The 26,257-nt window shown below is 41.7% G+C and overlaps 1 protein-coding gene across 33 annotated transcripts in view; it reads right to left on the bottom strand.

Moving 5' to 3' along the window:
* The window catches only part of ZMYND11 (zinc finger MYND-type containing 11), a 145,989-nt gene that overhangs the window by 40,594 nt on the left and 79,138 nt on the right, over positions 1 to 26,257 (bottom strand). For 11 of the 33 annotated variants that reach the window (XM_070729444.1, XM_070729434.1, XM_070729466.1 and 8 more), the window contains exons 3-5: positions 10,421 to 10,580; positions 6,906 to 6,950; positions 764 to 925 (exon numbers count right to left, since the gene is read on the bottom strand). In XM_070729444.1, the coding sequence (XP_070585545.1) occupies positions 764 to 925; positions 6,906 to 6,950; positions 10,421 to 10,580 (367 nt within the window). Of the gene's footprint in view, positions 1 to 763; positions 926 to 6,905; positions 6,951 to 10,420; positions 10,581 to 25,437; positions 25,684 to 26,257 lie in introns of those variants that run through there. The other 22 variants (XM_070729453.1, XM_070729451.1, XM_070729439.1 and 19 more) reach the window with 3 other exon arrangements.

Here is a 26,257-nt window from a genome sequence, read left to right as displayed (position 1 = left end):
TAATTTAAAGGGTGGCAAAAAAAAGTCATTAAGAAATAAGTTAGTTAATCAAGTTTATAACTAAGTCTGTTTGCTTATATGTGTACTGTATTTTTCTTAAATCGTAGTGCAAGCATTCTGGAGTCCTGGCAGAAAGTAGGCATATTAAGCTTACATTTGTTTAAATAACAATCCAGTTGTTGGTATTAGAGAAGAATCAAGAAAAATATTGCACACATCTGGATATGGTTGGGCAAATGCAGAAAGAATTTAACATCCAGGCAAGTGGGAAAAGCCAAAGGTTAAGGCATCAGTCTGGTTCCAAGTTCTATGGATGTTAAGAAGAGATGGACTTGGAAGAGGGGAGGCCTGTGTCAAGGCAATACATCTTAGACTTGTTTTGGGTGGAAATGGGAGAGCAAAGTAATCCTGGTAATGAAATGTATGGGAATTAAGCTCCTGTACTATTTTCTTAAGTTACGACCAAAGTCTGTTAAAGATTCATGTGGAGAATTCTGAAACTGAAAATTATGGACAGGAAGATTTCCCCAGTCCAATCCAGCAAAAGATTTAATGACTGCCCCAAGGCTAGGATTATGGGTAGCATGCTTTTATTTTACTAATTTTGCCCAGACACACCCAGATGTCTGCATCTGCATTGAACATGGAGATTGTCCTTGCAGCAGGCAAAGTTGGATATTTGTCCTCGCCAGAAACCTTCTTAAAACTATAAATAACAAAGACCAAGCCTCTATTCAGCACATGAAAGCTAAGAGGTACTCACCCTGCAAACTGGGCATTGCCAGTGACTACTGCTGTCTCTAAGCCTGAACTCATCAGATAAACACTTGGAATGATACACCCGAAAACACAGGTCACATATCAACACCTCTCCAGGCAAATGGCATTCAAAACAATACCAGTCATGAGTTTCTGTCTCCCAGTCCTACAAAAAATACAAAATAATTTGATAGAACAGTCTGTCAATATCTGAAACAGCCATGTATATAGAAGAAGAAAAAAAGCACATTTCTTGAAGTCTAGCAATGGTTAGGCATTTTAAAATATGGCACCTTTTTCATGGATTATACCTTTTGTTTTATTTTAAAATCCCATTCTGTAAACTTCAAGCTCAAAGCTTTTAGCTTCTAGTAAGTGCTGAGGCTTAAATCATGGAATACGAGTGTGTCTGATTAACAGCATATACACTCTCATATCTTGTTCCCAGGCATTCGGATCCTCCCCCCCAAAAAATAGTTCCTTGTCTTACATCCTATAAAATAAAATTACAATTTCAATGAAGCCCCAATTATCTTTACATTATTAAATGAAGGCAATGGAACTTCTTCCTCTGCTTTAAGGCAAATAAGTGGTGATACAGGCAGAGGTGGGCTGCTAAGGTGGAACGGTGATGTATGCTCGCCCCTGTGGCTCTGAGTGTAATGGAGTCCAGAGCAATTCTGTACTGCAGCTGTGCAGGTAGCAGAATCGCGCATGGTGACACAGGTGTGTCTGTGTTTTGGCGCCGTTTTTTGCTTCCGTGGGTGTACTTGTGCCTCCGCGTGCGATTCTGTTACCTGCACAGCTGCAGTAGCAGAATTGTGCTGGACTCCAATAGCACAGAGCCACGGTGTGAGCACATGTAACCATTCCACCTTAGCAGCCCACTTCTGGATACAGGTAGTCCTCGACTTACGAATACAATTGAGCCAAACATTTCTTTTGTCCAGCGAAACATTTGTTAAGTGAGTTTTGAGCCATTTTACATTTTTTGCCCCAGTTGTTAAGCGAATCAATGCAATTATTAATAACACAGCTGCTAAATGCACCGGGCTTCCCCATTGACTTTGGTTGTTAGCTCAGAAAGTTACAAAAGGGATCACATGACTCTGGGGCATTGCAATGGTAATAAGTATGAGTCAGTTGCCAAGCATCTGAATTATGATCGCACAACCATGGGGACATTGAAATGGCCGTGTGACAAATGATTGTAATTTTTCAATGCTGTTGTAACTATGGACGGTCACTAAATCAAATGTTGTAACTCACGGACTACTTGTATTCAGTCATTTGCTATTCTAGTGATCGTCTCCCGAGTCTAGTATTTTTTTTTTCCTGAAAGGGCAAAATGGAATTCTAAGGAACATCGGGAATCTTATCAAGGGTTTGTCATTGGAAATCAGTACACTTTCTTCTTGAGTTTTTGTTTTGTTTTGTTTTTGAGTGGGAGGAACAGGAGCTGTCACTGCTATTCCACACACAATATATGTCCATGGCAGCTGTGATGTTTCCTCTGACTGCATTCATTTATAAGTTGGTTTTACAGGGGATCTTCTCTGACTAGACAGAAGGGCTTTAAAAAGGCAGCAAGGCCTGCTTGAGGTCAGAGTAATGCGACAAATTCCAAAGCAATACATATTTTATTTATTTCTCTCTTTGCTCCTCTCTGAACCTCTCCCCAGAGTTTCTCCATTTTTCCTTTTATTTCTACAAGCACATGCAAAGTGCTGTATCATTTGCAAAGGGATGCTGACGACATAAAAGAAAAATCCGTCTGTTCCTCAGAATTCATACAAGACACTGTTCTACATAAGTGTCAGGTGAGCAGGAAAACGTTCAGCATCAATTGTGGTATCAATTATACATAATTGCCAGTTTTAAAGATTTTTAGCTGGAGGCTAGGATTCTAAAGGCTGCCCTGAGATCACCCAAAAGTACTTTGTCATTTGGTTTTGCTCTGATTGAATTTTATATACGTTCTTATTTCTTCATTAAAATTTGCTGACCTGCATGAGAATTTAGAACAGAACAGAGAAATATATTAGGATTGACTTATTAAACAGCTTTTCCAACCTCCGGGGCCCTGTAGCTTTATTGATCTTACAGTCTGCAGAATTCCCAAATTTTCAGAGTGATGATAATAGTTGAATATTCTGCAAATTATGGTTTTAACACAGACATGAGGTTGTGGGAAACTGCATCAGGCCAAAGCAAAGGTTCTTGCATGAACAGAACACTGCTGCAAATTAACTGATGTAGGTTGAACGCTGACAAGTTAAAATTTGCAAACTTGTAGGAGGATACAAACAGAGCAGAACAAAACACAAATCAACTTTAAAATAAGGCAAGTTCAAGCATGATTTTGACTTTTCCACCATGATTTCTTAAAAACATACCTTTCGCAATTTGATTTCAATGAATCCCAATACAGTATTGGACTTGGGTTGTGGTCCTTCAAATGTTTCAATTGTGTAAATTAAGTCTAAAAATATGATTTCTAATAGCAATGTAGAAAAAAAAGTAAAAACTGCCTCTTTCCATCTCACTGATTTTTTTAAAAACAAATTCCTCATAATGGGTATAATCTAGCTAAATGAGCATATTCGTTAGTATCAATGTTTCTAAAAAATATAATTAATTCTGATGTTCTTCAGCTGCTAACACTCATAAAAATTAACTTTTACTTTCATATATAAATATTGTGCATTACTGGATCTTACAAGTTGAAACCATGTTCAAGGAAATCTCATCAAAAAAATTCTACTAAGAGTATATGTTACCAAAAAGAAAAAGAAATAAAAATTCTAAAGTAGTGTTTCTCAACCTTGGCTACTTTAAGATGTGGGGACTTCAAAGTTCCAGAATTTTCCAGCCAGTATGGTTGAGAAATACCATACCCAGGTACTTTTCTAGTGTAGGCCAAGCAGCCGAATGTAACTACAAAAACAACACAAATGATTCTTTGGAAGATAAAATTATGAAGTATCAATGTATTGACAGTTTTAAGTCTTAAGGCATTGGATATAAACGTCTCAAACTCTGAAACTGCCTTGGATGAAGAAAAGTTTTGAACTCGTTTTGATCTTTTAAGCTTAATCTTTTAAACTACAGAAATTGTAAGAAACATTGAAAGAATGTGAATCTTCCCAAAACCTGCTCTCTGAAACAAAGCACCTCAGAATCAATATTTATTCACCCATATTTATAATATTTTCTTTTATATGCACCAAGACAAATTCATTGTGTGTCCAATCACACTTGGCCAATAAAGAATTCTATTCTATTCTATTCTACTCTATTCTATTTCATTCTATTCCAATCAGGTGTGGGTTAATAGTGCAATTTCTTTAGATGAATTGGAAGATCTTTCGTTAGGCCAAGTAAACAGAAACCTCCCTTCTTTATAATCAGTCTGATTCCAAACTAAAATGGCCAAAAACCTTTTCAAGATTTTTCCAGTTGTACTGTAACTGAGACCTATAGGTTGGAGCCTCTATAGAAACAATGCATATTATAATTTTCATTGGAATTGTTCTGTGAAATGCATCCTTAAATGCAGAGGGCATCACTCATGACAAACTCAAACAATTTTGAGGTGTATGTTGGAACATATTTATATGATTATGAATGCCAGATTCTCACATTTTCATGATAAGCAAACTACCACTTATGTTAAAATAAAACCCTTCCAACAATTTTTTTTATATTGATATAACTTGTTTTTAAAACCATTAGACTCATTTGGAGGGATCAGTTGATGATACTTTTTTTCTTCATCCTTTGAAAGAATGTAGCTTCCTTTCCTACAGAGATATGATGTACAGTAATACCTCGTCTTACATACCCCTCGTCATACAAACTTTTTGAGATACGAACCGGGTGGGGTTTTTTTGCCTCTTCTTCCAAACTATTTTCACCTTATGAACCCGCTGCCGCCTCTGAGATGCCCCGCCTCCTGACTTCCGTTGCCAGCCGAAACACCCATTTTTCCGCTAGTGGGATTTCACTGAGGCTCCCCTTCATGGGAAACCCCGCCTCTGGATTTTGCGATGCTGCAGGGGAATCCCAGCAGCGTGAAAACAGGCGTTTGCGATGCTGCGATTTCGCTGAGTCTTCCCTCGCTGGGAAACCCCACCTCCAGACTTCCGTTGCCAGCCGAAACGCCCATTTTCGCCCTGCTGGCAAAATCCGGAGGTGGTTTCCCATGGAGGGGAGCTTCAGGGGAATCCCACCAGTTTGAAAACAGGCATTTTGGCTGGCAAAAGGGGTGAATTTTGTGCTTGCACGCATTAATCGCTTTTCCATTGATTCCTATGGGAAACATTGTTTCATCTTACGAACTTTTCACCTTACGAACCTAGTCCTGTAACCAATTAAGTTCGTAAGACAAGGTATCACTGTATGAGTCTTCACTGCTTCCACATCTATGTCTATTTTGATATATAGGCATGCAAAAATATTAAGTTTGATAATGTGTTTGATGATGTAATAGTTACATAGAATAATTTGTAAACTGGTCTTTTATGTTTCATCTTCCCTTTCGTGCTGACTTCAGTCATCAATTATTCCATTGCAAGAGATATTCAATTTATAGAACATTTCAGAAAAAACATGAGTGTTTTAAATTACTGGTTGCATTATTTGCCAAGGACTACCAGAATGTTAATTTTAATTAACTTTCTCATACTGTACTCTTTTTCTTCTTATGAAAATTTGATTATCCAGAGAAGTAAATCACATTTACCGAAAAGAAGCAATTATGAAATAAAGGATTTTGGCATAATTCCATGACAAATCTTATATATCAAACTAACTGAAATGAAAGAAAATTACCAGATCTTTTTGCTGCTCCAGTTAATTTCAGTGGGATTTATACATAAGGATTAACTAAATGAATGAGTTAACTAAATGAATGAAAAAGCAAAAAGTTGAAATTCTCCACTGTGAAAACCTTAATATGGTATAACTAATAGATGGCCCATTTATATTTTCTTTCTGTACTGTATCCCAGCATTTTTAACTCCAACCAAATTCATCATTTTTCACTTTACGTTTAATGATTTCTTTAGTGTGAGATGGGGTTTTTTGTGTGTATTTAGATGTTTGGTGATCTTTTTCTTGTAGCTGATAAACACATGATTTATTAAAAAAATAATAAAACTCCAAAATCTTATAAACCAGATTTAATTACTTCTGATAGGTAGATGCAAACTGGTGTATAGCTTATCTAACTTACTGAAGCTGATTTTATCCATTTGGTTGAGTAGACTGGACAGCCAATCTTTTTAAAATTAATATTTACTTATTTACTCATCATAAAGTCAATTTTGAGGTCACCCCTGAAGTATAAAGGGGTGAAGTTTGTGCAGTGAAATTATAATATAAACTTGTTCACTTTTCTGTCATTGCGGTTAGTTGTGGTCATTGTGGCTAGTGACATATGCTTATGAATAGGGCAGAATTCATAACCTCTACTTTAATCTAAGTAAGTAATTAAGATGAGTTAAACTCATAAAGAGAAAAATAAATTGTACTGTAAATGGAAAGATTCCCCCCCCCCAATCAGTAAAAATTTTGTTTTGCATTTTGAAAAATCCTCCCCACAAAACCATATACTGTAAATCTTAGTTGTTAGTGGCTTGTATAAAATTTGGACAAATACTGGAATCTTTGCAGAGCCAGAGATGTAAAGAGTATCTGCTACGTAATTTCCTCAGATGACACAGGAGGCATTTATATAACTAACATCTGGCAGCCACTATTCTAATTACGATAAACATAAAAAATCTCAAAGTACAAATATCTTTTTCTGTATTTGCAAAGTCTTCCACGAGATGTCATCATATCCTCCCAAAGTAACTGACAAAAAAAGAAAGAAAAAAAAGAAAAGCATTGCAACTTTATATATTGCAGCAAAACATGTGAGTGACCACTTCCGTCTCTCCAGGAAGGGGGGGGGGATAGTATTTTAACCAAGATGCTGCAAAAAGCAGGCTGATTTAAAGGACTACAGTTGATAAGCATCATTAATTCCATTATTGAAAGACTGGAAAAGCAACATCTAATCTATTTTAATATACAACAGCAACAAAAAAGAGAGATGTAACAGAACATATTTAAAACTACATAGTGCAAAAGTTGTTCACCTTCATTTTTGCAGTTGTCCAAGAAAAAGGCTGCATGCTGTCGGCCTTTCAAAATAAACAAAACAAAAACAAAAATATGGTCTATGTATTGGAACCCATGTGTGGAACATAAACTAAAACCAAGAGGAAAAATTTATTACTGAAAGCATCCTAACTGATCAAATTTTCTCCAGATAAACTTTATGGACTGGTTCCCTCCCAAAATTGTTTTCTAAAAGCTCTATGTTTGGAAGTATCCTGAGAACTTCCAAGCACTTAATTTAATTACGAAAACACACTCAACAGAAAGGGGAGAGCAAAAATGACTCCATGTTCATAGTTTTTCAGCTTAGTAGACGAACTAGCATTCTCAGTTAATAGCCCCTGGGAAGAAAGACATACTTATCATAATATCCCACCATGGTGTCAAACCTTAGAAAAATCCAAGAAATACTTTGCTTATAATGAGAGATTTAATTGTCTCCACAGTTTGTAAATAAAACCTATTATCATTATCTCTCCCCCAACCCCCCCAAAAATATAAGTAACATTATGGAACTACTTTTAAGCAATTCCAAAATATATATTATAATGAAAATTAGAAAATAAATTTTATATGCAAGAGTGAAGATTTTGCAGAATCAGTTTACTAGAAGACACGGAGAAATTTTTTAAAAAATTATACTGCCATTGCAGAAAGTATTCCAACTCTAAAAGAAATGGGGGTCATTTTATTTTCACAATTTAATTCTTTGTTAAAAAGAAGGCTGAAAATTACAAAGTTTAGGTATTCTGGTATCATTAAAAAAAATCTAAACATAACAAGCACACCCAACTTTGAGTGAATGTATCTTTCTAACCAATTTCTGGGGCCTAGAAGGTATTTTCAACCTTGCGTGAATTTTGCAATTATGACAGGAAACATGAACATTTAATAAGGCCAAGTGGATCTCCATCATGGATAGGAAATGTTGGTTATAACCAAATTTATTTGAGTTTAGGGCTTCTTCAAATTCTGCAAGGCTACTCTTGCGTTTTATTTCTAATTTTAAATTCTATTCCTTGGGTCCGTTTTTATACATGCCAGCAACTGGATTGCAGTTAATATATTTATGATTACAAAGTAAGTAAATCATTAATCTTTTCTTAAACTTAGTTCATGGGCATTAGAAATCTATCTAATATTAATGAACCTAAAATATATATCTGTGATTACAAGAAGAACTGATAACACTTAAAGGTCAGCAACAAGGTGCTTTGCCCAAATAAAAATTCATAAAGAAATAATGATGGGAATGACGTTTTTTTAAAGTTGATGTGATCTGTAGGTTTTTTTCTGCAATGAGTTGAAATTTGATGTTGTTTTTGGTAAAGAGACAAGACAAGGCAAATGTTTAGAGGAGGTTTTAGTCATACAAAAATAAGCTTTGCTAAACTAAAAAAAATATGCAAATCAACCTATTACAGAAGCTATGCACAACATGTAACATTTTTCATTTCTAAACAACTTAATTATCTAAACCCAAGAGATGCAAGATATATTAGGGATGTACCTTTAATAAATAGAGACCTTAAAATGTAATATTTAAATGTAAATGAGAAGAGAAAGTATCTCCTATTCTCACATTTTAAAAAGCATATTCAAGCCTTTTAATTAAGAACAGAGTTGTGCATATTTTACAATTTATGCAATGCAAAAATTAAACTGACTGCAGAAATTGGAACTGAGGATCTTAATTCATTAAATCGTTTCATGCATAATGAAACTTGAAAACAGAAGACAACTCAGTTAAGATTTACATTAGTAAAGGGACAACTACACTTCCAAGCCATATAATACAAACTGGCCTTTGGGGGGTGGGGGGGCAGTTGTATAGCACATTCAGTATGAAAATCTGAGCTGATGCATAAACATTCGCTTGATTTACATATCAGTTTTTCTATATGAAGAATCCTGAGTAACTTGGCATAAAAATCCAATTTATGCATGTGATAGAAAATATAGACAACTCTGATTACATGCTATCATATATGGTATTGTTAAATCTAGTATTTCAGTTCGTTACTCTTAAATCTAGTCTGTAGTTGTACTCAACAGCTTTATGTGACACAATACTATATCTAAGGATATTTAAATTAGGCAAAAACATATCTGCTTAAATCTACCTTATGTATCAAAAATAACATTTATATAATAAAGTGCCAATACTCCTCTTAATTTACAGTAAGTTGTAAGAGCTAAAGACTCACTTTAAATATTGAATAGAGACAATGTTTTAAAATATATTTTCCTGTGTATGCTTGAGTTATCCATCTCTCAAGACAACTTGATTTATAAATAAATTTACAATCTAAATTTAGGATTTCATGCTTACATGACCAAATTTAATTAAAAACCAAGTTAAAATAACTATCTTTTCTAATCAGGCAGTGCCTCAATAAAATAAGATTTCATAACAATTACCAGTGTACTGCTACCGAATGAAACTATAGCAATACTAGGGGAGGGAGTAATTAAAACAAAAATGTAATGTCAGTTGATGTTTTTCTTCTATATATTGCCCAATTTGCAAAGAAAAATAACTTTCTTAAGTTTTTCAAAATTGAGCGTTTTTAAGTTACGGGTAATCTTTGACTTGCAATCACAATTGAGTGCAACATTTATGGTGTTATGTAAGACATTTGTTAAGCGAGTTTTGCCTCATTTTATGACCTTTCTTGCCATAATGGTTTAGTGAATCACTACAGTTGATAAGTTAGTAACCCAGTTTTAAGTGAATCTGGCTTCCCCATTAACTTTGCTTGTGAGAAGGTCCCCAAAGGAAGTCACATGACCATGGGGCACAACAACGGTCACAAATATGAGTTGTCAAGCATAGGGATTTTGATCATGTGACCATGAGGATGCTGCAAAACTGTGAAAAACAGTCATAGGTCACAATCTTCAGGGGCGTTGTAACTTTGAATGGTCACTAAGTGAACTGTTGCAAGTCAAAGATTACCTGTATCCTAATGAAACATAGTTGTAGATTAAAATAACGATACTTGGTTTATATTGTCTTCCACTTATTGCTAGAACAAGAAATAGGATCCATATGACAAAATCTGGTTGCTAAAATTTATCCACTGGAATGCCAAATAATTTTCTTTATAAAGTGTTTTAGACAGCATCTCTTTGATAAATATCTTAATTGCTATGCCTTGAAATGTCTAAAATGTATGTTTATAAATAGTATCTATATTCATTAGGCTGAGTTTTTAAGAATACACTTAATTCACCTCTGAACCTGTTATGCAGGTAATAAATTACCTATTCTGTCCTAGATGAATACCTAGAGGTAATAATAATAATAATGAGGCAATTAAGAATCCAGCTTTCTACCTCTTTTTACATTTTAAGAATAAAATGTAAGGTAAAAATTATAAATGTAAAAAATATTTTATCCCCTGACACTCTGCACTTAGGCTGGTACTAAGAATTCCAAGTCAATGTTCCAGGAAATGGTGATAGAAACACTATCAGAAAATATACTCACAATCTCATCTCCGGGCAGCCAGTATCCTTCTTGCTCAATGCCAGCTTTTGAACCTTTGCATCCCACTGTCAAGGTTTCGACAACAAGACCATCCTTCACCGCTAAACTAAGCTGACGCGTGGTCTCCTTGGGATGCATACCGTGAACCCGAGACATATATCTACAAAGAAAACAAAAACAAATGCTTACAAAATCATCTTGAGTATCTGGATATCTTTTGTGGTCTGAGTTCAACAATTTCAAAACTACATAATACTGTCTGGCTCCTTTAACTTGTCTTTATTTTAATATCTCTTAACGTTTTGCACTGAATATACATTATCTGCTGCAGAAGGTTATTTAAAGCTCCCCTGAATAAAAAAAAAGACGGAATACATAGAATCAAAATCTATTAAAATTTAAATTCAAGATCTCCCAAGCCAGATCACAATTTAATTAGCTAAGCAAAGAAACAAGTCAATTTTGACAACAGCTTTCAAAGCAAAGTAATGTGCATGTCATGAGAGGGCGGAGTGTGCCCCCCCCCCCCAAGGAAATTCAGACTTCGATTCACCTTCATGGTGAAGGAAGGAACAAAGTGAGAAACCACATAGTACTTTTCTTCTCATTTAATAACTGTTTATCAGTATAAATTCAAGGCTGGAGATGTCATGCCACCCATTTTGAGAGCCACAGATATCTCAGCACAAAGGACAAGGGCTGCCAAAAACAACTAGCAGAAGAACTACTGATTGAGGATTCTTTCCCCTAAATTAGTTGGGACTGAAGAAAGAGGGAACCATCAGAATCTTTACTATAATTCATTAGCTAGATAGTCAGTAAAAGACAAATGGAAAACCAGGAAATAACTACAGTAATTCATAACTGAATGTATACTAGCCATTTTTGAGTTTTTTAGCCTATCCAACTCCAAAATGATTCCAGGATCTCCATGGAGTTCAAAGAAACAATAACACTATAGTATCTTATTCTCTCTTAATTCTAGCCTATCCTATCATCATCATCATCATCATCATCATCATCATTTATTAGATTTGTATGCCGCCCCTCTCCGAAGACTCGGGGCAGCTAAGATAAGCTACACTATCCTATCCGATCCTATCCTATCTTAATCTTATCCCAGTGTTAGTGAACTTTTTAGACAGATTTCCCAAATTGTATGTATGCACATGCTCAAACTGAAATGTGTGTACACACATGCACAGATATGTGCACATGCACAGCAGAGACCCAAAGACCACCTGCCTGGGGGGAGGTGGGGCACCTCAACCCCTAGTAGCACAGATAAAGGTAATATCTTTTTCTTCTGTGAGCTCCTCTTTCATTTGCAGGGAAACAGCTCACAAAAGAAACACCATGAAGATCTGACCTGGGGCGACATAGCACATGACAGCAGAGAGGGTTTTCCCCCTGGCACACAGAGCCATGGTTTTGCCATCACGGTCCTATTCTATCCTGTCCTATCCTTATTCTATGATAAGTTACTGTATATACTCGAGTGTAAGTCGACCCCATTATAAGCCGAGGCATCTATTTTTGCCACAAAACTGGGAAAATTTATTGACTCGAGTATAAGTTGAGGTGGAAAATGCAGTGGCTACTGGTAACTTATAAAAATAGAAACCAATAATATTACATCAATTGAGGCATCAGTAGATTAAATGTTTTAGAATATTCATTTCAAAGAAAACCAGTAAACTAGCTCTGTAAGATTAAAAGAGGGTAAACAGGTATATGTCCCCCCACAAGGCAGGTACTGTATAGGCAAAAAAAAATGCAAGTACTTACCTCAATCCCCCGCTGTTCCCACTGGTTTGGGTTGGGATTATGGTACCTGGCCTCTCCTTGCCTCAAAGAGATACAATTTCCCTATCTATTTACTGTTACTGAACATCCAAAATATACTATTTAATTCTATGTATATGCCATATTTGTACATACAGGTTACACAAAGGCACACAAAAATATACATTATGTACTATATAAACTGTATGTGTATATACAGAGAGAGCGAGAGAGAGCTCTTGTGAAATTATATACATTCAACCTCACTTACTGTGATAGGAAAAACAAACCCGAGTCCACTTTCTGCCACACATTTAACCATAACTAGAACATTACACATGGCTTCAGATGTACTTCCCTAGCTTGCACATCACTGTTAGAGCTAGGAAATGTCGTGGATTGAGTAAAATGTGGTGATTCTCACTTAACGCTTTTGCTTAACAACCAAAATTTTGGGCTCAATTGTGGTCATAGGTCTTTCTTTCTTTCTTTCTCTCCTTCCTTCTTCTTTCCTTCTCCCCTCCCTTTCTTTTTCTGTCTGCCTGTCTTCCTTCCTTCCTTTTTCTTTCCTTCTTCTGTCCCTTCCTTCCTTCCTTCCCTCCTTTCCTTTTTTGTCTTTCCTACCTACCACCTTTCTTTCTCTGTCTCTCTTCCTTCCTGCCATCTTTTTCTGCCTGCCTGCCTGCCTGCCGTCCTACCATCTTTCTTTTTCTTTCTTTTTGACTTCCTTCCTTCCTTCTTTTCTACGTTCCTTCCTTCCCTCCCTCCCTCCCTGTCTGTCTTTTTTTCCTGTCTGTCTTTCTGTCTTTCTTCCTTCTTCCTTCCTAGCATCTTCCTTTCTCCCCCCCCCCCCTCGGGTAAATTACACAGTCAATACTGTACTGGTTTTTATTTAAGGTTAGAAACCAAATGAAGAATTGTTTTGAGTATTCTCTAAAATTTGTTCAATGGGATCCATTGCTTATCTGGCAAAAGATTTTTCACCTGGCAGGAGCCTTGGCACGGGGCAGGCAGAAAGTGAAGTCCCGCCAGATTGGTGGCTGGTGAGGACTACGCGCTCCCATCCGCCCCTTGCTCTGGCTGTTTCAGAGGACCCCCCATCACCCGCTCCCGTAATTTTCTTTTGGAAAAATTCCTTGCTGCAATCCCAGCCGCTCAGTTTTTTAAAAAGCTGAGCGGCTGGGATTGCAGCAAGGAATCCCAGAGCGGGCGGGGGAGGTGCTTCCACAGACACAGTCAGCTTCCTTTGCGATTGCTGCCTGCTTGGAGCCCCACCATAATTATCGCGCATCCCAGTGGTAGGATGCCCCGCCTCCTGCCAACCAGTCTTCAAATTTCTGGTGCGCATATGCACAAAAGTCTTTACATGCACACATTCATGCATGTCTGTGCATGCACATGTCCACGCATGCATGTGTATCTCTCGACCTGGGCATGCACATGTGCACAGTTCGGGCAGTCAGTGTCTAAAAGGTTTGCCATCACTGATCTATGCAAGGCCTGCATAATGGTTGCCACTTCTTCATCAAGCAGGAATTGTGAGTGCACACTAGCATAGCCTGGGGCAGTGCAATTGTCACAACCCCTGATAAATAGCCCCACTCAAAACACTTTCAACTGAATACTGAGGCACAACCTGTTCTTTCGAATGCCCCAAGACTCTGTGAATTTATAAAATAACAGGAAATGTTTACAATATATAGTATATAGCTGCTCTTTCACACACACACACACACACACACACACCCTTCTCAAATAGGCTGGCAGGCATTAACCAAGCAAAGGAAGCTACTAAATATGCATCCAGACAACTCAAAGAGTAAGTGAGTGGGCTTCAGGACCTCTTTATCTCTCAAATCCTGGCTTGCTTTGCTTTGATTGACAAAACTAGTGGCTGTTACTTGTTAATTTACAAGTCTGGTAGCTACTAACGGAATTTGAGGAGAGGTTTCCCATGTGCTCAGGCTCAACTTCTTTTGTCTGCTTCAAGTGACATTTTTCCCGTTTCCTTAACAACTTGATTCTTTTTTTAACTATGTCCCAAAGGGATTTTTTTAAAAAGATTCCTGGCTTTTTTCTACTGGTTTAAATGTCTGCTTCATTGTTAGGTATGGCAAATTTGGCCTAGACTCGGTCCAGAGTCAAAGATAACAGAACAGCAGACTCTGGGGACCAAGGTTCAGAATCGAGCCATCTTGCCATCATCATCATCATCATCATCATCATCATCATTTATTAGATTTGTATGCCGCCCCTCTCCGAAGACTCGGGGCGGCTCACAACAACAATAAAAACAATATTATACTGGAATAACATATCATTTTTCTACAGCAAACTTTCTTCCAACAGAAAAGGGCCCATCTCTTATCCCAAGGCATGTGAAATAAAATTAGTTTTTAAAAATTGCTCTGAAGTAGGCGAGAGTTATTCCAAAAGTCAGATGCAGAAGCAGCAATGGCCTACTTCCTAGGGGTCACTATATGATGGTGCTTAATTGACAGGACCAAAGCAAGCCAGCATGCAATTTTTAAAATGTTTTAAATTAATTGTTTCTATCTATCTATCTATCTATCTATCTATCTATCTATCTATCTATCTATCTATCTATCTATCTATCTATCTATCTATCTATTCAATTTTTATGCCGCTCTTCTCCTTAGACTCAGGGTGGCTTACAACATTTATCAATAGCACTTTTTAACAGAGCCAGCCTATTGCCTGCACAATCCGGGTCCTCATTTTACCCACCTCGGAAGGATAGAAGACTGAGTCAACCTTGAGCCGGTGATGAGATTTGAACCGCTGACCTTCAGATCTACAGTCAGCTTCACTCTACCTGCTGCGCCACCGCAGCTCATATTTTGGTTTAATATGATTGGATTTAGAAGTGTTTTGTATATTGTATTTTTAATTGAAATGTTGTAACTCGCTGAGTCCATGGAGAGGGGCATATAAGTCAAATGAATGAATGAATGAATGAATGAATAAATAAATAATTCTAACAATATTGAAGAAATCTATACTAGTTTCTTATTCGACTGCTGTTTTTAAAACTGCCATGTTTTACTCTCCTCTTGATTGATTTATTGATTGATTCAATTTTTATGCCACCCTTCTCTTTAGACTCAGGGCGGCTTACAACATGTTAGCAATAGCACTTTTTAATAGAGCCAGCATATTGCCCCCACAATCCGGGTCCTCATTTTACCCACCTAGGAAGGAGGATGGAAGGCTGAGTCAACCTTGAGCTGGTCATGAGATTTGAACCACTGATCTACAGATCTACAGTCAGCTTCAGTGGCCTGCAGTACAGCACTCTACATGCTGCGCCACCCTGGCTCACTATGGGTGTGGGCACTCAATGCCTGGGGAGAGTGAAAATGGCCTTCCCTGCCACCTCGGATGCCCTCTATAGGCCCTCTATGTACACTGAGAGTTTATGCACTGTGGAGAAACATAGGAACATAGAAGATTGAGGGCAGAAAAAGACCTCATGATCCATCTAGTCTGCCCTTATACTATTTCCTATATTTAATCTTAGGATGGATATATGTTTATCCCAGGAATGTTTAAATTCAGTGAATGTGGATTTACTATTACAACCATGTCTAATGGAAGTTTGTTCTAAGCATCTACTACTCTTTCAGTACAATAATATTTTCTCACCTTGCTTCTGATCTTTCCCCCAACTAACCTCAGATTGTGCCCCTTGTTCTTGGGTTGACTTGCCTATTAAAAACACTTCCCTCATGTGTGTCCAATCACACACAAAGTCCTTGTGTGTTCAATCACATTTAGCCAATAAAGAATATTCTATTCTATTCTTTCCACTCCATCCATTCCACTCTATTTTTCCATTCCAGTCCCATCATTTTTTCCTTCTTTCTGTACTCTGTCTAATGATCAAAACTATATACAGTGGAACCTCGACATACGAGCAGCTCTACTTATGAGCTACTCGAGATAAGAGCTGGGAGGGGAGCGACATTTTTGTTCGCCTCCCGAGCTCACATTCGGGATATGAGCGCCAAGGAGCTGTCTCCTGAAGCCGAATGCTAACTTCCGTGTTCGGCTTCAGGAGACAGCTGCGAAGCGGCGCGGGCCCCCGAGCCCCCCAGGCCAGCTGCGACGTTTTAAAACACCCGCGCCGCTTCGCAGCTGTCTCCTGAAGCCGAACGCTAACTTCCGCGGCAGCGGTTTTTTTTGTTGTTGCACGGATTAATTGACTTTACATTGTTTCCTATGGGAAACAATGTTTCGTCATACGAGCGTTCCGACTTACGAGCCTCCTTCCGGAACCAATTAGTCTCGTAAGTCGGGGTTCTACTGTATCACATTTATTTTGTTCATTTGTTACGCAAAAGGCCCATATGGAGCTTCCAGTCATCATCAATAAATATGTCTTTTCTCTGCCAAAAGCACATTGCCTAATGTTTCTACCCATTCTTTTATCTGACATTTATAACTTATATTGTTATATTGTTAAAGATATTTGCCCACATTGAATTTTCTAGCATTATTTTACCAGTTTCCTTAGGAATACAGTGATCCCCCGTTTATTGCGTCCCCAACCATTGCGAATAGGGTACTTCGCTATTTTTCAACCCGGAAGTCAAAAATACCATCTACGCATGCGTGCCGGGCACGCATGCGTAGATGGCAGCGGCTTCCCTGGGTCTTCCCCCTCTTGCTGGCGTCAGCGAGGAGTTTCCCCACCGCCCACGCAAACTCCTCGCTGCCGCCCGCCCTTCGCCCGCCCACGCCGTTCATTCTCGCCGCACGGGCCTGTCCACGCTGTCTCTCGGCGCTTTCCAGCTGAGTCCGGGAGCGAACTCGCTCCCCGACTCAGCTGGAAAGCGCCGAGAGACAGCGTGGACAGGCCCGTTCCTTGGCGCTGTCACTCGGGGCTTTCGTGCTGAGTCCGGGAGCGAACTCGCTCCCCGACTCAGCACGAAAGCCCCGAGAGACAGCGTGGACAGGCCCGTTCCTTGGCGCTGTCTCTCGGGGCTTTCGTGCTGAGTCCGGGAGCGAACTCGCTCCCCGACTCAGCACGAAAGCCCCGAGAGACAGCGTGGACAGGCCCGTTCCTTGGCGCTGTCACTCGGGGCTTTCGTGCTGAGTCCGGGAGCGAACTCGCTCCCCGACTCAGCTGGAAAGCCCCGAGAGACAGCGCCAAGGAACGGGCCTGTCCACGCTGTCTCTCGGCGCTTTCCAGCTGAGTCGGGGAGCGAGTTCGCTCCCGGACTCAGCACGAAAGCGCCGAGAGACAGCGCCCCCCGGACCCCCAACCCGGGTTTGGGGGGTGGTAGGAAGCTCCCATTGTTGGCGGAGACCTTTTAAAACACTCGCGCGGCTTCCAGGACTCGGTTTGGAAGCCGCGCGAGTGTTTTAAAAGGTCTCCGCCAACAATGGGAGCTTCCTAGCACCCCCCCCGAGCCCCCAACCCGGGTTTGGGGGGTGGTAGGAAGCTCCCATTGTTGGCGGAGACCTTTTAAAACACTCGCGCGGCTTCCAGGACTCGGTTTGGAAGCCGCGCGAGTGTTTTAAAAGGTCTCCGCCAACAATGGGAGCTTCCTAGCACCCCCCCCGAGCCCCCAACCCGGGTTTGGGGGGTGGTAGGAAGCTCCCATTGTTGGCGGAGACCTTTTAAAACACTCGCGCGGCTTCCAGGACTCGGTTTGGAAGCCGCGCGAGTGTTTTAAAAGGTCTCCGCCAACAATGGGAGCTTCCTAGCACCCCCCCCCGAGCCCCCAACCCGGGTTTGGGGGGTGGTAGGAAGCTCCCATTGTTGGCGGAGACCTTTTAAAACACTCGCGCGGCTTCCAGGACTCGGTTTGGAAGCCGCGCGAGTGTTTTAAAAGGTCTCCGCCAACAATGGGAGCTTCCTAGCACCCCCCCCGAGCCCCCAACCCGGGTTTGGGGGGTGGTAGGAAGCTCCCATTGTTGGCGGAGACCTTTTAAAACACTCGCGCGGCTTCCAGGACTCGGTTTGGAAGCCGCGCGAGTGTTTTAAAAGGTCTCCGCCAACAATGGGAGCTTCCTAGCACCCCCCAAACCCGGGTTGGGGGCTCGGGGGTGTGCTAGCGAGCCTCCCATGTCGGCGGGGATGTTTTAAAACACCCGCGCGACTTTCCAATGAGTCCCGAAGACAACGCGTTTGTCTTCGGGACTCATTGGAAAGTCGCGCGGGTGTTTTAAAACATCCCCACCGACATGGGAGGCTCGCTAGCACACCCCCGAACCCCCAACCCGGGTTTGGGGGTGTGCTAGCGAGCCCCTCATGTCGGCGGGGATGTTTTAAAACACCCGCGCCGCCCCCAATCTTAGGCTCCTCGCTAGCGCTGCGGAAGTAAAAACACCCTCTGCACATGCGCAGAGGGTGTTTTTACTTCCGCAGCGCTACTTCGCGAAAACCCGCTCGTTGCGGGGGGTCCTGGAACGGAACCCTCGCAAAGAGCGGGGGATCACTGTAGATCTAGTTCAATAATCCTGTATCATTTTTTATATAAAAGTAAATGCTTTCCAGAATTCTCCTAGTTCCTTTACTCATCATTAACAGTGATGCTTCTGGGAATCTTGTTTGCATTAAGAAGTTATTTCTTCTGTCTGTATGCCTATGTTTGAGTTTAGATTACATTTGTTTGACAAACACAGGGTGACTTCATGTAACTGTGGTTTTGATGTTTTCCTCTATAATACAAAGGCGATACTGCTGCCTGGGCATTTAAATTTTACAAGGCATTTTTTCTCTAATTCTAGTTCCACCTGAACGCCGCACCTTCACCTGTTCCTTGGACCAATGTCACCGCAGGCCTTCAAACATGAAGAAAGCCGCGAAAAAGGGACATGGCCATGCTACTGCTGCTGGTGGTGATGGAGCTGGTGCTGCAGGGGCAGGTAGAGGGCGTGTAACACCTGTGTCTCCTACCCCTCCCTCTGGTGCAAGCAGGAGCCGGGGTTTGATGCAAGAAGAAGTTGGAGATGACATGGCATGCAGCACTACCTTTTCCTTGGTGTTGCCTTTGACACACTCCACCACATCTGCGTGTTCACTGCCTGAGTCATCACCACCCTCCAAAGCAGCAAGGCTGTCTCACCCAAAAGAAGCAGCGGAGTCTTTAATGCTGTTCTCTAAAACTTGCAACTGGGATGCCATGGACGTCCACCTGCCCAATCCGCAGTTGCAGACCTTGAGCCTCCGGATAGTCAGGAACTTCTGCCGGAGAAAGAGGAGGTATCCATGGCATCATCGGGGAAAATCACGATCGATGACGATGAGACCCAGATCCCCGATCCTGCAGCTTACTGCAATGTAGAGTCTGAGAAGGAGGCTAGCGGGGAGGAGTCGGTGGAAGATGACAAGGTGCTAGATCCCACGTGAACCGAAGGCCGACAAGAGTTCAGAGGAGGAAGAGGCTGTAGTAGTCCCACAGCCACAGGCAGCCAGCTGAAGCGGAGGGAGTAGCCTGCAAACTCTCAGCACTGAGTCTCCTGGTACTACTGCCCACCATGTCCAGGAGCCGAGCACGCCTCATGTGTCACAAAGAATCTCACCAGCGTGGCATTTTTTCAAGCAGGTAGCAGAAGACAAGAAAAAAGTCATTTGCAATCTCTGCCACCAGTCCCTGAAGCGAAGGAGAGATCTTAATAATCTCAGCACCAGCTGCATGACCAGGCACCTGATGTCAAAACATGAACTTCAGTGGGGCAAATACCTTAAAAGTATTCAAATGCCTGGGTCTTCCTCTTCTGCTGTGGCTGCCTCGGCCACTGCCAACGCCCCCCCAACAGCAAGGTCACCAATCTGTCCCCAAAGGGACACTGATGGATCGCCAACACCAACACCACCAACGGCAGCACTGGCACCACCGGCAGCAGCAGCACTGGCAGCAGCAGCACCGGCAGCAGCAGCAGGACCACCACCATCGCCAAGCATGTCTACACCGTCCCAGGGAAGCATTCATCAGCTGTCCATCCCTCAAACTTTTAAGAGAAAGCGGAGGTTCGGCCCATCCCACCCACGAGACCTGGCCCTAAATGCCAGCATTGCCCAGCTGCTTCCATTTGAAATGCTACCCTACCGCCTGGTTTAGACACCAAATTTCAGGAGATTTCTTAAATTGGCTGTCCCACAATACTCCATTCCCAGCCGCTATTACTTTTCACGCGAGGCCATCCCTGCCCATGTAGTGGAGAACATTCAGTGAGCACTGCAAAATGCTGTCAGTTCCCGCATCCACCTCACCACTGACACGTGGACCAGCAAACATGGCCAGTGCCGGTACATCTCTCTCACTGCCCACTGGGTGAATGTAGTGGCGGCTGGGAATGAGGCGGGAAGCAGTTCAGCGCATATCCTTCCACCACCCAGGATTACTGGACATCAGTCGGTGCCTGCTGTTACCTCCTGCTCCTACTCTGCTTCCCCGTCTTCTTCCTCCGCATCCAATAAGCGCAGCCCGGCAACCGCCTACTTCAGAATGGCCGTGGGTAAATGGCAGCACGCAGTGCTGAAACTCATCTGCTTGGCGGACAGACCACACACCGCCCAGGAGCTATGGACCAGCATCCAGGGGCAGACAGATGAGTGGTTGCTGCCGCTGAACCTGAAGCTGGGGAACGTGATGTGCGACAACGGACGGAACCTTGTGGCAGCCTTGGGCCGAGCGGGGTTGACTCACATTCCTTGCATGGCGCATGTGGTCAACCTGTTGGTGCAGAGGTTCCTGGCCAATTATCCGGGCATGTCGGCGCTGCTGGGTAAAGTGCGTGCCGTCTGCGCACACTTTCGACGTTCCCACCCTGCTGCTGCTTGCCTATCTTCCCTGCAGAGGAACTTTGGCCTTCCCACCCACTGCCTCATCTGCAATTTTCCAACCAGGTGGAATTCCACGCTGCATATGCTTAAAAGAGCAACAGCAGGCAATAGTGGATTACCAGTTTCATAACCCACGTTCAAGTCGAAGTGAAGACCCACAGCACTTTACCCCCAATGAGTAGGCCTCCCAATGAGTGGGCCTCCGTCCTGAATGTATTCCAGTATGTGACTAATACGTTCAGCACTGACAATTCCATCGTCAGTGCGACCATCCCCATGGTTTGCTTGCTGGAAAAAACCCTTCAGGCCATGCAGGTTGTGCGACAGGAGGAAACAGAGCGGCAGGCGGAACAGGAGGAGCAGGTGGAGAAAGGCCCATTTTCACAGAAAATCAATGTCTCGCAGGGTGGGGGGCTGTGCCAACAGCAGCCAGGTACTCTGCTGTCCAGCCAGCATAGAGTTTTGGGGCAGGAGGAGGAGGAAGAGGACTTGATGGAGGGTGGCTCACGGACACCAATGGAGCGTGGCTGGAGGGGGGAACAGGAGGAAGAGGAGGAGGAGGAGAGACCTATTGATGAAAACATCGCCTTGATTCCGGGCAGCCTGGCTCAGATGAGCCACTACATGCTCCAGTGCCTGCGGAACGACCCCAGGGCAGCCCGCATCCTCGCCTCGGCCAGTTACTGGGTGTCCGCCCTGCTGGATCCCCGTTATAAGGACTGCATCACTTCCTTCATACCAGTGGCCGAGCGGGAGCACAGAATAGGCGAGTACAAGCGTGCGCTCATGGACACACTATTGGAAGAGTTCCCAGAGCAATTTGAGTGTCCACTGGTGGCACGCACAGTAGGAGCAGAAGTAGGATGTAGTCGGCAACACAGTGGGGACACTGACAGCAACACAGGGGGGTAGTCATTGGAAGACGTTGCAAATATGCATGACGTCATATTCGACATCTACACAGATGCACCACTCTCGGATGTGATGCCCCATAGCAGAAGGCATTACGTGACCCGCATGGTGGACGAATACCTGTCCACGCGCATGAAGGTTCTTAGCGATGCCTCCACCAACTTCCATTTTTGGGTAGGGAAATTGAACATGTGGCCAGAGATTGCCCTCTATGCCCTGGAAGTGCTGGCCTGCCCTGCGGGAAGCGTCCTGTCAGAGCGTGTGTTCAGCACCGCAGGAGGGGTCATCACTGACAGAAGGATCCGCTTATCCACAGTCAACGTGGATATACTGACATTTCTAAAAATGAACCAGTCGTGGATCACAGAGGACGTTGCTGTGCCACCAGCTGAGTGAGTGGTTAGAGCGTTCTCTACCACCAACACCAACACCACGCTCACAGACAGTTATAAAAATTCATCATGTTATGTATGTATATAGTCAGTTATATTTTTATGGTGAAAGTTTGTGTTTGACTAAAGTTTGTGTTCAATAAACCTATTTTTTGCACAGATTTGTTCTGAGAACCTGTAATGTACATTTGGGTAAACCACAGGGACACCTTCTTTCTTTTTAAAAGTTTTTAAAAATTTTTTTAAAGTTCGGGGATCGGTTCGGGTTCGGGTTCGTTGTTCTGTGACGTCACCCGAATTTCTTGAAAAGTTCACCCGAATCCGTTGAACCCGAACTTCGTTGGGTTCACCCATCACTAGTCATCAGCCATATCTGGTCCTAGGCCAGATAAGGTTGAGAGCAGTCCAGGAAGAGGAGAGGAGAGGAGTGGAAAGGAAAGGAAGGGAGGAGGGGAGGGACTAAAGCTACATCTCTAGAATATGGGACTGACTTTCCCAACAACACCAGCAAGCCATGGTCCAATAAGCTTCAATTATTTTCTAATCATTACACTATATTTAATAATTTTGTTATAATTAAACAACCTTTATAAGATTTTGTTACGATTAACAGACAGATGACTATCAATATCTTCTTAACAATACTGGAAGTTTTTTTAGAAGATGTTGGATAGCCATTTGTCTGAAGTAGTGTAGGATTTCCTGCCTGAGCAGGACTTGAAGATCTCCAAAGTCCCTTCCAACTCTGTTGTTGTTGTTGTTGTTGTTATTATTGAATAAGCATTTGTGGTTTTGTTATTTTAAATAGGTGCATTTCATACTAATAAAATGGAAGTTCTCTTATTATTTTACAAATGTATTTATCTTTTTTCAAAAATCATCTGTGGGATTTAAAATTATGAATTTGGTGGTCCCTGACATCCAAAAGGCTCTAAAGCAACCCTAGAATCCTAGTTCCAGACTGAATTCTTTATGCATTACATCAAACTAGCTAACTTGGCTGACATTAGAGTGGTTGTTTTCCTTTTGACCAATTCACGTCACAAGGTTGCTATTGTGAAAGTAGAAGGCTGGGAGCATTATATATGTTGTCTTGGGTTGAACAAAGCAAAGGCTGGGTAAAATTGAATAATAATAACAATACAAAAATACAGCAAAAGAGTTATTTCAGGTAAACAAAAATCCTGTGCAGAAAATGATTAAAGGGAATGATTAAAGGAAAGCAAAAATGCTCAAAAAATACTGCTTTGCTAAATGTGGTAAGAAAAACCAGAAACATCCGTACAAATAAAATTATTAGCAACTACATATACACAACAGTCTTTTCAGAACAGGGCACATTCCTCTTACTGTCCTGCCAGTGTGCTGCGTGCGCACTGTGACATTTTGCGCGTGTGCATGCATACCATAGCGTGAGTTTCTGCACATGTGCAGAGGGACATTTTTCCTTATGTGCATGCTTAGAGAGCCAAAAATTCAACGAAAATAAGAAAAGAAGATGGTGGCACACATGGACTGGCAAAGACCGCACCAGAACCATCGCGCCCAAATTGCGCAATCAGCAGGTCACACCCCTGCTTCAGCCATAACAAACAGCAAGAGAATCCCTTTTACTCTTCATGGTAGTCAAACTAGAGTAGTACTGGCTCTTTTCTGAGGTCCTGGCAATAAAAATAATAAAATGGAGCACAAATGCTTTTTTAAAAAATTGCAATGTTCTACAACTTTCTGCAATAGGACCTCAGCTCCAATTATCTTCTTTTGCTCCCTCTATCAAATGAGGTACTGCACAGAGGACATGAAGAATATTTTGAATACATACATGCAAAGGAAACCACTCCACACTCTTTGCAAATCAAGAAAAAATAGGTTGATGAATATACAAGACGACACAATTTCTGTTGCAGTACCCAGAACCAGAAAGCATTTTGAGACAGTTCAACACTGGCTACATTCCATGTGGAGTATTAAATAGGCAGTAAGAACTGTGTTATGGAGCTTTTGCTAATCCTGGTGGCTTTTCAATATTATTTGGGTCAGTTAAAAAGAATCTTTTGTTTTGCCTTTTTGGTTTTTTTATTTAAGTGTACCTCTGATATATTTTATAACAATAGAACTTTGACTAGATACAAAGGCATTTAGAAATGGTAAAGGGATTATTTGTAAACCAGCATGGTTTAGTGGTTAAGGAACTGGACTAAGAGAAGGAAACTGAGTTCTGGTTTTGTCTTAGGCATGGAAGACAAATGGAGAGTTTAGGGCAGTGATGGCGAACCTTTTTTTCCTCGGGTGCCGAAAGAGTGTTGGCATGCGCTATCGACCATGCTCAAGTGCCCACATCCCTAATTCAATGCCTGGGGAGGGCGAAAACAGCTTCTCCCAGCCCCTGGAGGCCCTCTAGAGGCCGGAAATTACCTATTTCCCAACTTCTGGTTGGCCCAGTAGGCTCATGTTTCACCCTTCCCAGGCACCAAAGGCTTCCCTGGAGTGGGAGGAAGATAAAAATGCCCTTCCCTAACCCGGAGGATCTCTGGAAGCCAAAAACGCCCTCCCAGAGCCTCTGTGCAAGCCAAAAATCAGCTGGCCGGCACAGATCTATCTATCTATCTATCTATCTATCTATCTATCTATCTATCTATCTATCTATCTATCTATCTATCTATCTACCTATTGGATTTGTATGCCGCCCCTCTCCGGAGACTCGGGGCGGCTAACAGCAATAATAAAACAATGTACAATAATAATCCAATAATAATACCACAGTTGGACCTGAGCTAGGGCAACGGCTCGTATGCCAGTAGATATAGCTCCGCGTGCCACCACTGGTTTAGGGCCTCTCTCAACCTCAAGGAGGAAATAAACTTTCAAAAAGCAATGCCCCAAATACTGGATGAACCTACTGGATGAAATCACCTGGAATAGTTTACCTGACCTGAAGGCATAACGAATAAACAAGAAAAAGTAGTATTGCTATAAAAGGAAGCCAGCATTATATGGAGAAAAATTCCATGTGCTTTTAATAATAGAGATTGGCTTCTTTTACTGGAGACAAGCATAAATAAAACAATTCCTTCCTTCTGCTTTCTCTTAAAAGATCTGATTAGTCTTACCTTGGAGCAAAACAGATGAAACAAAACTGTCTGTGCCGTGGCTGTGATCAGCGTCGTCTTAACATTGAAATGGGAAACGTATCACACTCTTTTGGGTTATTTCCCCACCAGAAAAAAACAAACAAACAAATTTCCTTGCAAACAGGTAAATACACAACAGCAAGCTAATTCCTGTCATACGATAAATCAATCCCAACAAAGTCAGGAATCTGAAACAGTCCTTCTGCGAAGTAACTTTCAAGAGTCAATAAAAGTTTGTTCTAATGTTTACTACCTAACCTGATCTGGCTGGATGAGGCTGTTTGTCTAGGTTGAAGGGAGGGGCCGAAACAGAGTGGAAAATCCAAATTTGCAAGGTCATTACTCCACTATTTAAAACTTAATCATCTCATAACCTACTCAGCCACAAACAACAAGGAACAACTCCTTCTGCAAAAGTTAAAGCACCACATGTACAGGTAGTCCTCAACTTACAATAAGTTGTAAGTTGGTCAAAATGGTCACCTAACATCAAAAACATCATCAAAAAATCACAACAAAGAATGTTCTTTCTGCGCCAATTCAGTAAGCTCAAACTGCCCATGGAGCTGCTGAAATAGTTCTACAGAGGAATCACTGAGTCTGTCATCTGTACCTCTATAACTGTCTGGTTTGGTTCTGCAACCCAACAAGACCGACACAGACTTCAGAGGATAATAAGAACTGCAGAAAAAACAATTGCTGTCAACCTGCCTTCCATTGACGACCTGTATACTGCACGAGTAAAAAAGAGGGCTGTGAAAATATTTACTGACCCCTCGCATCCTGGACATAAACTGTT

Source organism: Erythrolamprus reginae, chromosome Z, assembly GCF_031021105.1.
Source record: "Erythrolamprus reginae isolate rEryReg1 chromosome Z, rEryReg1.hap1, whole genome shotgun sequence".
Lineage (NCBI taxonomy): Eukaryota > Metazoa > Chordata > Lepidosauria > Squamata > Dipsadidae > Erythrolamprus > Erythrolamprus reginae.
The sequence above is the reverse complement of the archived record's forward strand: the minus strand, read 5'-3'. Positions and strand labels throughout refer to the sequence as shown.